The sequence below is a fragment of the Artibeus jamaicensis genome, unplaced genomic scaffold, assembly GCF_021234435.1.
Source record: "Artibeus jamaicensis isolate MK-2021 breed Jamaican fruit bat unplaced genomic scaffold, CSHL_Jam_final scaffold_1964, whole genome shotgun sequence".
In the NCBI taxonomy this organism is placed as follows: Eukaryota; Metazoa; Chordata; class Mammalia; order Chiroptera; family Phyllostomidae; genus Artibeus; species Artibeus jamaicensis.
In genome coordinates this window covers 32,085,501-32,097,807 of record NW_026522030.1, presented here as the reverse complement: position 1 = coordinate 32,097,807, position 12,307 = coordinate 32,085,501, and the positions used below count along the sequence as shown (strand labels likewise).

The window sequence follows — 12,307 nt, the reverse complement described above, 5'->3', positions numbered from 1 at the left end:
TTATGCAACAGGTAATACAGACGCCAGTGGAAAAAATCTGTGCCCCCTCCCCACTGTGAGAAAGTTTTCATCGCTGCAGGGGCTGAGCAAAAAGGGATGAGCAAAGAAATCTTCCTGAAAGAAAAGGGGCAAGTGGCACAGCGGAATGCTCTCCTCTGTTTGATTTCAGGGGCATGTGCAAAATGCAGACAAGAAGCCAAACAATAGCTCTGCCAACTCCAGGCTTCCTGAGTTCTTAGCTCAATCTATAACAATGCCAGCAGGGCTGCTGGGATCCATCTGCTCCCCTCCTTCTGATAACAGATCTGGGGTCTCTGGAAGGGAAGAGCTTGACAGGAAGAAAAAAAGATTGGGCCAACTGAAAACGTCTGGATTTATGAGGCTGCCCTTGTACATGGCACGGCTTTTAACTCTTTGTGGAACTTTACTAACCCTCAGCATACCCCTGCTTTTCTTTGGGTTTGCTGTTTCCTTCCTGGAGAAATGTAATTTCTGAGTCCCAAAGCTCTCCTGGATACATTGTATTTACATACAAATTACGTTTGCAGGATTTAATACTGATGGAAGGCTTGAGATTTAATATTGACGGAAGGTTTTGCAGATGAGAAATGCAAGCCTAGGGGTATCCTAGAATGTATAACCGATACGGTAGAGTCAGGCTGGAGTGCAGACTGCTTGACCCCCAGTGGGTACTGGTGGGCATGGTCCTTTCTCCTCCCCAGACGAGTAGAAACGAAAGCTATCTTTCCTCCACTGCATTTTAAGGAGGGAAACATGATTTACTCCTTTGCTTAAGTTACTTTTCACAATTTACCCTTTTATCTCTGAGAGCAAGGGGGCAAATGAAAACATGAATAACTCCAAACCGCGCTGGCAGGGCCTGGACACGTGAGGGAGGACGACCTCCTGCTCCCTGTGGTGTGTCCACTGGCTGCCCAGCCACTACACAGAGCAGGTTCTCAAACCCACTGGTGAGTTAATGAATGAATGAACGAATGACCAATGAATAAATAAATCGCTGGTTTGATGGTTGTTTGCCCACTTTTCGGCCAATTAGGAATGATATTTCACACCCTGCTGTGGCATCTCCTTGTTCCTACCAGTAAGTTAGGTACCTGTACAAAACCAGAATCACCTTTTGTGTGTGTCTGCTGGAAAGTATGGGCTTTGAGGGTAGAAAACGTTGAATCCTAGACTGTCCACTCTGGTTACTGGATTCTAGGCAAGTCATAGACTCTCTCAGGGTATGCGTAAAATAAAGATAATAACACCTACGACCTCGGGGTTGCTGTAAGGATTAAGTTAGATCACGTTGCGGACTGCCTGGTGCTGTCAATTCATGTGAGTGTCTTCCCCATTTCAGTTCCAAGTGCCTGTGTGAGAGTGATGCTGGTGTGGAAGAGGCGGGGTCCGCGTGCATATTGGGAGGGCGGGTACAAGATCCTGGGTGGAGACTGAAGGGACTCCTTTGGCTGAAAACATGTACAAATCATCATTGTCATCATGGTTATCCAGCAGCTGCTTTGCTGGCGGTATGCTTTGCGAGAAATACAAGCAAAGCTAGGTATACTTAGTACTCCGTAATCCTTCACCATTTTGCTAGTTTCTAATGAAGTAATTTTCAGTAAAAGAGTAAATCTAATTTTTAGCTTACCTGTCTGGTCTTGGTTTCCTTGTTCCGGGGTCAAGAAACTCCGTCTCCTCCTCTATTTCTGTTTCAGGGACTGGGTTTCTCTGAGAAGGCTGTGGTGAAAGCATTTCCCATTCATTGTCATGGGTGACAGCCTGCAACGGATCTGCATCCCGGCTCGGCCCGCCTCGGCTCTGCCTCTGGCTCTTCCGAGACTGGCTGCCCAGACCAGAGGCTTCCTCTAGAGCTAAAGATTCCAGAGGTGTTGTTTCTCCCAGAACCTGCGTTTGGGGGCTGTTGCCCAAGCCGTGAGCAGAGGCGGGCTCCACAGCCTCGTCAGACCCTTCAGGCCCTTTGTCCTTAGCTTCTGATGATGGATTGCCGACCTCACTATGGCCCAAGAGCATCCAACTCTGTTCTTGCCCAGGGCTTTCAAGGGGTGGTGACCTCTTATCATCTTGGGAAGACATTCTCTCCGCAGTATGATCTTTTCTTTCCTTTAAGGAGTCAGGTTGACAGGTGTCTGGGAAGCTTGCTAGCTGAGTTCCTGGCAGCCCCATTTGTTTGGAATCGATGTGCAACTCTTCCAATACAGATGTGTTTCCTCTTGCTTCACAGGCCTCTGGCTGTGCGGGTGAATTTGCTCCGTGGTTTACAAGTATGTAATCCATATGTTGTGCGGGATGGTCTTCCTTCTTCTCTGTGTACCTTCCTTCTCTGTATTCTGGTTTTACCTGCTCCGACTCTTCCGTAGGAATTACTGTTTCTTCTTCTAACTCTAATATTCTCCTGCTGGCACCTGACAGTGGAAGGTGAAGGTGAGAAGAGAAGAAAGAAGGCTTAATTAACACATTATGTGATTTGTGATCTTTGCAAATGATCCATCTAAAGAGAGATAATTTCAGATATATTTGTTTAACAGATGGTAGGCAGGGATGAGGGGGGTGAGGGGACAGTGAAAAATGCGAAGGGATAAGAAGGGCAGATTGTGTACTTTACACAGGGATGTAAAGCACAGCGTAGGGAATATAGTTGATAATATCGTAAAAACTGTGTAAGGTGCCAGGTGGGTACTTGACATATTAGGGGAATACTTTGTAAAGTATATGATTTTCTAATCACTATTCTGTACACCTGAAACTAACAGAACATAATATTGAATGTAAACTAGAATAAAAAAATGTTTTATACACAAAAAAAATCTGTTTAATCTTCTCCTATACTCAAATGGATAGGTATTATACAACTGCTATCATATAGGGCTTGGTTAGGCATGCATTGCAAATGCAGTTAGTTCCTGTTTACCCACACTGGTAGACAGAATGTGTTTTACAAGTGGATTAATTGAAAGAAAGCACCTCCCAAGGTTTGGTGGAATGGGGTGTTTCTTACCATTTGATGGTCCCAGGTCTCCACCTGCTGGTGAATCGGAATTCTCTGTTTCTACTTCCCAGTCAATGTTTGAGGGCGACGACTCCACGCTGGAGTCACCACCTCTCCCAGGCAAAGAGAGTGACTCAGGGTCTTCATGAATATGCAGTACCTCCAGCTGGCGTCCAGGCTGTCTGATTTGGGTCTCAGTGTGGTTTTCCTTGCTTCTTTGATCAGAAAGAGCAGAAAGCAGTATCTCTGCTGCTTCACTCCCCAGAGACTCATCCTCTGCAGCCCCAGCTGCCTCTGTCAGTTCAACACCAAGAGTAGGTTCTGTGAGATAGGACAAATCAAAGGGAGGAGTGTAAGGTGCCAGCGACTGCTTCAGAGCATCTTCTTCCAAGGGACGGTCACTACCATAGAGAAAGTGCTCAGGCTCTTTCATTAAATCTTCATCAACGTTTTGGCCCATGGCATCGTATTCAAAGTCACCCCATGAGGCTTCCGACGAACAGATATCTTGCTTCCCAGCATCCCCATCCACTGGTGTATCGGGATTGCCTTCCGATAGTGTCAGTTTACTCATGTCATCTATTGTTCCCGTGGATGTGTTGAGACCCGAGGCTTCACTGAAACTGTGTTCGAAGGCAGCTTCGCTTACATCCAGACAAATGTCCGAAGCTAGAAGAGCACTGGGAACTGAGGCAGGGTTCTCGGTGGTCAAAGGCTGCCCAAGGTCCAGCAAGGCTCTTGCATCTGTCGGACTTTCAGGAGAAAAGTCCTCGGAGATCCAAGAGCCGTCACCATCCATAGCTGGCTCTTGGTGACCTACAAAAATGGTGGTCCCCACCTTTTTAATCATTGGGAGTGTTCTGTCAGTGGGTTCCCAAACTGGTGTCATATCTGGGTCGGCTCCTTTTTCTGAATCTTTTAAACCTGTGTCGTTTCCACCTTTTATTTCAGAAGGCTCAGGAGAACCACGGTGCGAGGCAGCAAGCAGAGAGTAGCCATTTGAGTTTGCTTGGTCACTGACTGGAGGTGGTGGAATTGTGTTTTCAGAATATACTTCTGAACCGTCTGGAACAAATTCCTGCCCAGGCTCATGAGTGGGTTCTTCATCCAGCTTTGGCTCGGTGACATATAACTCACTGGCTTCCCCTTCAGGTCCCATCCTAGCATTGATGGGCTTCTCAGTCTCTTGCTTGGCTTCATAGTCATGACATATATCAGGGCTATTGGAAGCCTGAGAATTGCTGTCCTGGTCACAGTGAGTCAATATATCAGGATTCTCACCGTCTGCTTTCAAACTGAAGGGCTGCTTAGCATCCACCCACAAGTCAGGCGAAGCTGAGGTCAACCGCCCATCCTCCTGAAAGTTGCCATGCAAGATGTCTGGGACAAACGTGCTTCGGGAGCCCTCCCTGGGGCTGGCATCATCCCACTCAGCACCTGCCTTCTTTATCAGCTGGGGAGAACTGACAGCAGGAAAATCGGAGGCCATGCTGAAATTTGTCATTTCACTGGGGTATGATTTTTCTTCTTCCCACTGATTTGCTTCTTGACACTCAACAGTTGAGACATTAGATACGACACATTCATTTTCATCAATGTGAGTAAATGTTGGGTCTGGCTGATCCCAGATGGATAGCACTGTATTGTGACACTGCTCTTGGGTGGGTGTTTCAGAAGTGAGTTTGTCACCAGCAGAAGCCATGAAGGTTTGCTCTCTGGGATCATTTCCTTTCACTTGGTCCAATATTACGAGCTGGCTAAGCTGATCAGCTTCTGGGTCTGGCTGCCTTGGTTGAATGTTCCAGAGTTGCTCATGGGAGTTCCCCCCATCACTATGTAGAAAGGGTGACTGATGTTTATCACTGAAAGGATTAGTACAATGTGCTTCCATGGATTCCCTATCACTCTGAATGGGTACTCCCCAGGGACCCACATTTTGGTAGATGGAAGAATTCATCTGTAACATACCACCTGAGTTAGCTAATTCCCCTTTAGATAATTCCCTTTCAAATGCACCCTCAGTTGGCTGCCCCTCCTGTAGTGATTCATTCCACCACTCAGTGCTCTCAGTTGAGAAGCCAAGCATTTCTGATTTAGAATGGTTCTCATTCTTTGGCTCAGTTTTGGGAGAGATTTGCCATATGATATTTCCTAGCTTCTCTATTTCTGAAGATCTCGTCTCCTTATCTGCTGCTATCACCTGTATTTCGTTCTCCTTTAGTGGGGAGAAATTCCAGTGATCGGGGCTGCTTTGTGGAGTGTCACAAAGTGGGTCTGCTGTCTTCTCATTCTCTGCTGGGCTCGAACTCCCTGTGTAGGCAGATCCTTCCTCGGGCTTGGGATCTGTCATGGCCAAGAACTCATTAGGTTCATTTGATGAGTCCCAAGCTCTGGGTTCACTCTGAGCAATGTGGCAAGTGGCCGAATGGCTCTCTTTCTCCACTGATTCCTCATCACCTGCACTCTCATCATCAGAATCTGAGCTCCTTGTAATGTACTTGGCATCCTCTGGCTGCACAGTGTCAAGAATATCACGATCATTTTTGTCCTGGTGGCTAACCACTAGATCTCTTTCCTGATAAGCACCTGAGTATTCAGAATATTTGCCTACTTCAGGGCTGGATAAAGAGGAAAAGGAATCATCTACTGAGTCATCCCATATCTCTAAAAATTTAGAAACTTTGTGATCTAACCCATCCTTTCTGTTTTTCTCCAGTTCTTTCATTTCAGTAATGACTTCTGCTTGGCCATCAGTAGTAATTAGTCCAGATTCTTGGTGATTCTGTTCACTCCAATCATCCTGAGTCTCCTCCTGACACCCAGTATTGGTTCCATGATCCCACGAAAGCAATGCAGCCGAAGAATCCTTTAGGTCAGGACTTGAAGCATTCGAATGTGTATACTCACTAGAAAGACTATCTCTGTCATAATTTCCCAATGGACTGACTGCTGGAGGGCTGTTTTCAGTACTGGTACCTTCGGGATCCTTAGCTATCTCAGAACTGGTGCTTCTGACCTGCACATCGCTATCTGTAGGGCCACCCCAAACGTCAAGGCGCTGGGGACATTTGGGAGGTGACTCTTGGTTTACTCTCTCTGGCTCCAGAATGTTACATTCTTCAGTTTTCTTAAGATCCATTTCAGGTAGAGACACATTTTTTGTTAAATTCGGCCTATCCAAAATTTCAGTAGTTTCACCTGGATTTCTGGGATCCATGAGGTACTTTCCGAAGGTCTCTTTGGCCTGCAGGTGATTGGAGGACACCTCCGGCTGCACGTCACAGGGGTTTGAACTGTGAAATCCCTTCTCATGCTCGAAAACCTTCTGGGGCTCCTCAGTCTGAGGAGTTGACGGGACTGAAGGGAAGCTGGTTTTGCCTGACTCATCACAGATTTCTTCATGTTCAGATGTAACTGGGGATGAGCATTCCTGGTCATGTTGGCCTTTTCCAGAATTCCCCGAGGCTCTATCCATCACCTCCTCCTCGCTAAGGCATGCCCTGTCAACGGCCCTGTGGGTTTCCTTCTCACTTTCGTTTTGTCCATAGCTGCGACTTTTCCATGGATCTGAGCTTACAAAGTGCCCTGGATTCTCAAGCCCGGTTGTCAGGGACACTGCATTACTTGGCAGGTTTCCTTGGCATGTGTCTTCCTGGTCTGGATCAAGTGCTCCTGACTCACTGACTCCAGAGGCTTCTAGCACATCTGGGCTGTGATTGTCCTTAATTTCTTTGGATGAGCTGGGAGTTTCAGGAGGCAATCTGCTTTGTTCTGAATCTGTAACGTATGATGGACCTGGTAACATTAATGATGGCATGTCATTATCTCTCATGACAGAATCCCAAATACTATTTGCGATTAGCTGTCCGCTTTTTTCATTCAGTATGTGATATTCGTTGGAAACAGTGTCCTCACTATGCTCATAAGAAGCAGGAAGTCCCCAGTCAGCCTGACTGGCTTCCTGAAACTCCATGCCCCATGGTTCTAGCTGTCTCACTGAAAATCGGGTTTCAGGTTCAGTACCTTCAGCCACGTATCCCTGGGCTTGACCTTCACCAGGGATCACCACACCTGCACTGCAGTCATCCCAGTCCAGGTCATTATCCGAGATGGTTGCAGTGGACTGAGTGTCCTCCAGAATCACTCTGTTCCACAGCTCAAGATTGTCAGGGGCCGTGGGCCGGGAGTTGGTACTGCTGTGCAGAAGGGTGAGCTGCCGGTTTGTTTCGTTGTACAGATGCATCATGCCAGGGTCATCGTAACTGGACCGGCTGCTCTCTCCAATGTCATCCTCCACGGAGATGTCCTTCTCATCTGTGGGCTCTGTTTTGAATAAGTCTTTATCTGGGTTGTGAGTGGCATTTCTTTCAGAACTATCATCTGCATGAGGTGAAGCCCATATTTCGAGGTTTCCAGGACCTGAACTAATTCGATTTCTAGGTGGCTGCAGCGGTGACTGAGGAGGGGTTTCCGTCTCCTTGGTAATAGAGTTAGCATCCTTTGACTCAAAATCTCCCTCTTTAGCAAATGGCTTGTTTTCAGTTTCTTTTTCATCTCCAGCAAATGTCGGTGAAGTATAAGAATCAGAGGTGGAGTAGTTGGTATCTAAGGGGGAAGGCACTGAATCTTCCCCTATGTTGGATGCACTGTAATCAGGACATTTATACGATAAGAAGGAATCTTCCCACGGAGCTAGGGCATCTGACCCTCCTTTCTTGATACTCTCCTCAAAAAGGTTCCAGGAATCTACCTTTTCATATACATTCCCTCTAATTTTCGGAGCCATGCTACCATCCTGATCTTCCTTTGCTGTCTTAGAGCTATTCCATGCCTGATCCAGGTCAGACCTGGGATTTCCAGATGTAAGGGATTTAGCCCTAGAGTCATGGTTCTTTTTGCCCCAGATTTCTGGAGCTGCTTCATTATTTGTCTCACTGGCCAAACTGTCCGCAAGGTCTTCTGCAGGAAAAGAAAACCCACTCTTTGCCATGGCCCACTCACTCGGGTCCCTCACAGAAGGTGTGTCACCGCACGTTGGGTGCAGATTCCAGGTATTTTTCAGAGGCTTGGTGTCATTGTCTGTACGAAATGCACTCCAAGCCGGGAATGACGCTGCAGAAGCTGGTTCATGGTCATCTACAGGATTTCCCCACGGCGCGGGCATTGCCGTGGGAGAGCGATTGGAACTCCACAAAGCAGCGAAATCTTCTATCAGATGGTTTGTTCCCTGAGGAGAAGCGTCTGGCAAAGGTGACTTTTCAGTGGGCAGGTTCTGAAACTGCAAGCTTTCCTCATTCTGGTCTCGAATATTATTGTTGCCCAGCCCAGGCTGACCGAATTCTGACTCCCAGGGCCTTGCCCTTGAGAATTCAAGACTCTTTGGTTGAAATATAGAATCTGAGGCTCTCCTATCAACTGGGCTTGGCTTATGATCTCTCCAGGATTCCGGGCTCTGGAAGACAGATTCCTGTTCACTGGGACTCCATGCATCTGCAGTAGTTTTAGAGTCAATTTCCAAACCACCCCACCAACTGCTACACCGTGCACGAGTCTGAGGTGGCCCTGTGTCAACTGTTTGTTGGGCCATGTCTTCGGAACAGAGTAGACCTGGTTCTTCAGTGGATGGTGAGCTTTCTACAAAGCTATTCATTGGTGTCAGTGGGATCTTCTTTCCAATATTTTTTAGCCTTTCTGGAGAAAGAGATTCATCTCCCACAAAACCAGTCAAGCTCACATTCCTTTTAGAGTTATCCCCAGGACTTTCTTGTCTCTGGGCAAACTCCTCATCGAACTCCACAAGGTTATCTTCGCCAGCCTCCGACAAAAGCACACCAGATGAATAATTAGACATGTCCATCCCTATCCCATTGAGTTCTTTAGGCCCCGTGGGGAGCTGTCCTTCTGATGAATCGCTGTTAGGAAAGAAATCATCTTCTGGGGAGTAGTCAGCAGAATGGGAAGATGGTTGGGACTGTCCAGAAACAATGGGGGCTGGGTCAAAGTTGAAGAGGTCAAAGTGTTCCCCATGTTCTCTGGACCGTGCTTGCTCCTCCACTACTGCCCCTTCAGGGATGGGACTATAGGAGTCGAACCCTGGGAGGAGGCTATGGTGAGGCCCAGCACCTTCTCCCACTGGACTGTCATCACTGAGGAAAACTGAGCTCTCCTTGGATGAACGGCTGCTCCTAATGGTGGCCAACCCACTATCTGGGCTAACGAGGTCTACACTGGCATCCACCTGGGCCTGGTTAGAGTCGCTGAGATCTGGAGGGTTCTCTATGAAATTCACAGGGTTGGGCTGTGGCTCTATGTCAGAGCCATACAACTCCATAATCCCCGACGATCCCTGGGAGAGCGGGGCGCTGCCTGCCACGGCTTCTGTGGAGGACGTCCGGCTGTTGGAGATCATCTCTGGACACCTCCTGTTGAGGACTTCCTTGACAAGGAGAACCACCTGGTCACAAGTCACCAAAGGGTTCTCCTGCTGGTATACCAGGATCTCATCACAGCCACACTCGAAGGGCTCCAGCTCTAGGCAAGGGTTCTGACACTCCTCCAGTTCACAGCAGATCTGTCAGGGAGACACGGGGGTTTGTATGAGCACTCAGGTACTCTTTGCTCTTTGTGATTTTTCTTTCTTAAGTTTCCTTAATATAAAATTAATCTGTGTTTATTGGTCTTTTAAAAAAGAACTCAAATAATGGCAAACTGTATGATGTAAAACATGGAAAGTTCCATTTGATATATCACCAATTCCTTCTCTAATCTCATCAAATTGGCTTTTGATTGAACTCAAATCCAGGGGCTCATTTTTTGCTGGCTTCTGAAAGTTACAGGTAAAGACATCTAAAACCATTTAAATCCTTTCCTCAGTATAATGTAACACCATCTTCTAACAGAAGTGGAAGTGTGAAAAATGCCAACTGTTTTCAAGTTTGAAAAAAATAGAAATAATGCCAGTTGCTGACAAGGACTAGTGGAAAAGTGTTGGAAAAAAGGAAAATGGGGCAGGAGAAAGGCTTTATTTAGCAGCAGGCAGCCTGGACCTGCTGTAACCTCTGACAGTCTCATTAGGCAAAGGAGAAAGTAGGAGGGAGGAAGCAGCTGCGGGAGGTAGGGCTTCCCAACAGCACCCAGGCCCCAGCTGTCTCCTCCTGCCCCAGCGAGCATCGGCATGGAGCCCAGAACAGTCGGAGCTGACTTGGGAGGCCAAGAGTACGTGTGACAGTCAGTGCTAGGCCAGCTCTATGGGCTAGCCCTGGGCTACAGCTACAGCTCTATGGGGTATAGCTCTATGGCTTTTAGGAAAAGTTGGGAGATATTTTGAAATGGCCCCACAGGATTAGCGACAGTCACAACAAGAGCAGCAACAACAACAGTAACAACTACAGAGTTCACAGAGATAATAATAACAGTTCTAAAGGTTTTATGTGTATTTTCTCCTTTAATCTTCATAATTCTGCAAGGTAGGAACTGTTTATCCCCATTTTGCCAATGAGTAAACGGAGACACAGGAAGACTAAATACCTTGACCAACCATAGACAGCTAACAAGCGAAGGAGCCACATTTTCAACTCAGACGATTGGGCTGCAGATGCTGAGCCTTGACCAACTGGGCCCCCACGAACAAAAGAGAGATTCCTTTGGAGCAATCTTAACCCTGTGTTGCTTAAATTTCCAAAGAGCCATGTCCCTGGTGATGGGTGGGGAGGCGGGGTAAGGAAAGGAGAGGCAGGGTAGCGGTGCCTCAAGGGCTTCTAACCCTTTCATCTGCTCTTCTCTTTTGGTCTATTTTAAATTGGCCATTTAAAACACTGATTTGCAACTGAAAGTAATTTCAAAACCACTGTACTGAAGGCTTAGGAGACCTGATTCCTATCCATTGGAAACCAGTGGCCAAAGATAAAATTCAGCTTTGAAACCCAAGGCTGAGCAATGCACTGAAAAAAAACTCAGGCTGATGACAATGTGCAGATGTAGGTGGCTCAGAAAGAGGGTGCAAAATGCATCTGTAGCAGGGACAGGGGCCTCTTTCCTATTTGGACGTGAGAGGAACCATGCAGTCATATGTCAGGAAAGCCAAGATGGATCTCTTGGGGAATAGAAGGTGAGGATGGAGAAAAGAAAGGGGTTTTCTCCCAGCCTCCTATGGATACATGAGGTGTCTTGTCCATTAGTGCAGACGGATTCACTGACGAAACCATTCTGGGCCAAGCTGTCCACGGTGTAACGAACCATGTATATTCTTATATTACTTATGAAGCAGTACACCTGGTTTGCTATAGCCATGCCCTATTTTGATTAATATTTGTCTACATTTTGTATCATTTCCATAGCCTTGGGTTAATGGATTCAGTTCTCAACTAAGAGGTTCCAACTGATTACCCAGCCAGAATTTTAGTACCTGGAGACTAACTGATTGAAGCATCAGATCACCAGTTACTCAACACTGAGCACCAAACAGGTATTCAGACAGGGACTAAGAAAACAGCACCCAAAGGAGGACTGGCCTTCATTTGGGCAAGAAAGCTGTGATCTATCTCTCTGTATGGATTTATTCTATAGAGAAAAGGGTCCCCAACCTCCAGGCTGTGGACTGGTCCTGATCTGGGCCTGTTAGGAACTGGGCAGCACAGCAGGAGGTGAGCTTGAATGAAACCTGTTTGAATCATCCTGAAACCATCCCTCCCTGCCCTGGCTGTGGAAAAACTGTCTTCCACGAAACTGGTCCCTGGTGCCAAAAAGGTTGAGGACCGCTGCTATAGAGAATAAATATTCTATTCTAGAAGAGAACTGGTTATGGGGCTCTTTTAAAAGGCTGAACATACAAAACATCCCCAACATTTCTTAAAACTTGAACTCTAAGACTTTATCCCTTGGGCCATTTCCTTTACAACACCAATCCACTCCCATCTCCCACCACAGGTTTGGAGGGCAGGCAGGTTAGGGTGCAGTGGAATGCAGCAGGGTGGAGGACTCCCTTACCTGACTGCACAGCTCTAGGTTCTCAGAGTACACAGCAAGCTGTCGTCTGGGCTGCTGCTCCTCCGGCGGGTAGCTGGCCAGGAGGATGAGGACATCAAAACCAAACTTGTGTGTAAATGCTTTCAAATCCCTGGTGATGTTGCTGTGAAACATACAGTTCTGAAACGATAATGGGCAATTTGATTTTAAAGTCACACTGCTCGGCTTTATGCAGTTTGGGCAAATTTGTCTAATCTTATGATGTCTTATGACAGAGATATATTGTTAGAAGCAAGTGAAATAAACACTTCGAGATAGTTTGGGATCTTT

General features: G+C 46.9%; 1 protein-coding gene across 1 annotated transcript in view; it reads right to left on the bottom strand.

Annotated features, from left to right (window-relative positions):
• The window catches only part of PRUNE2 (prune homolog 2 with BCH domain), a 244,680-nt gene that overhangs the window by 75,883 nt on the left and 156,490 nt on the right, over positions 1-12,307 (bottom strand). Inside the window, exons 7-9 of the mRNA XM_053656368.1 lie at positions 11,999-12,157; positions 3,023-9,584; positions 1,655-2,429 (exon numbers count right to left, since the gene is read on the bottom strand). Coding sequence (XP_053512343.1) covers positions 1,655-2,429; positions 3,023-9,584; positions 11,999-12,157 — 7,496 coding nt within the window. The remainder of the gene's footprint in view (positions 1-1,654; positions 2,430-3,022; positions 9,585-11,998; positions 12,158-12,307) is intronic.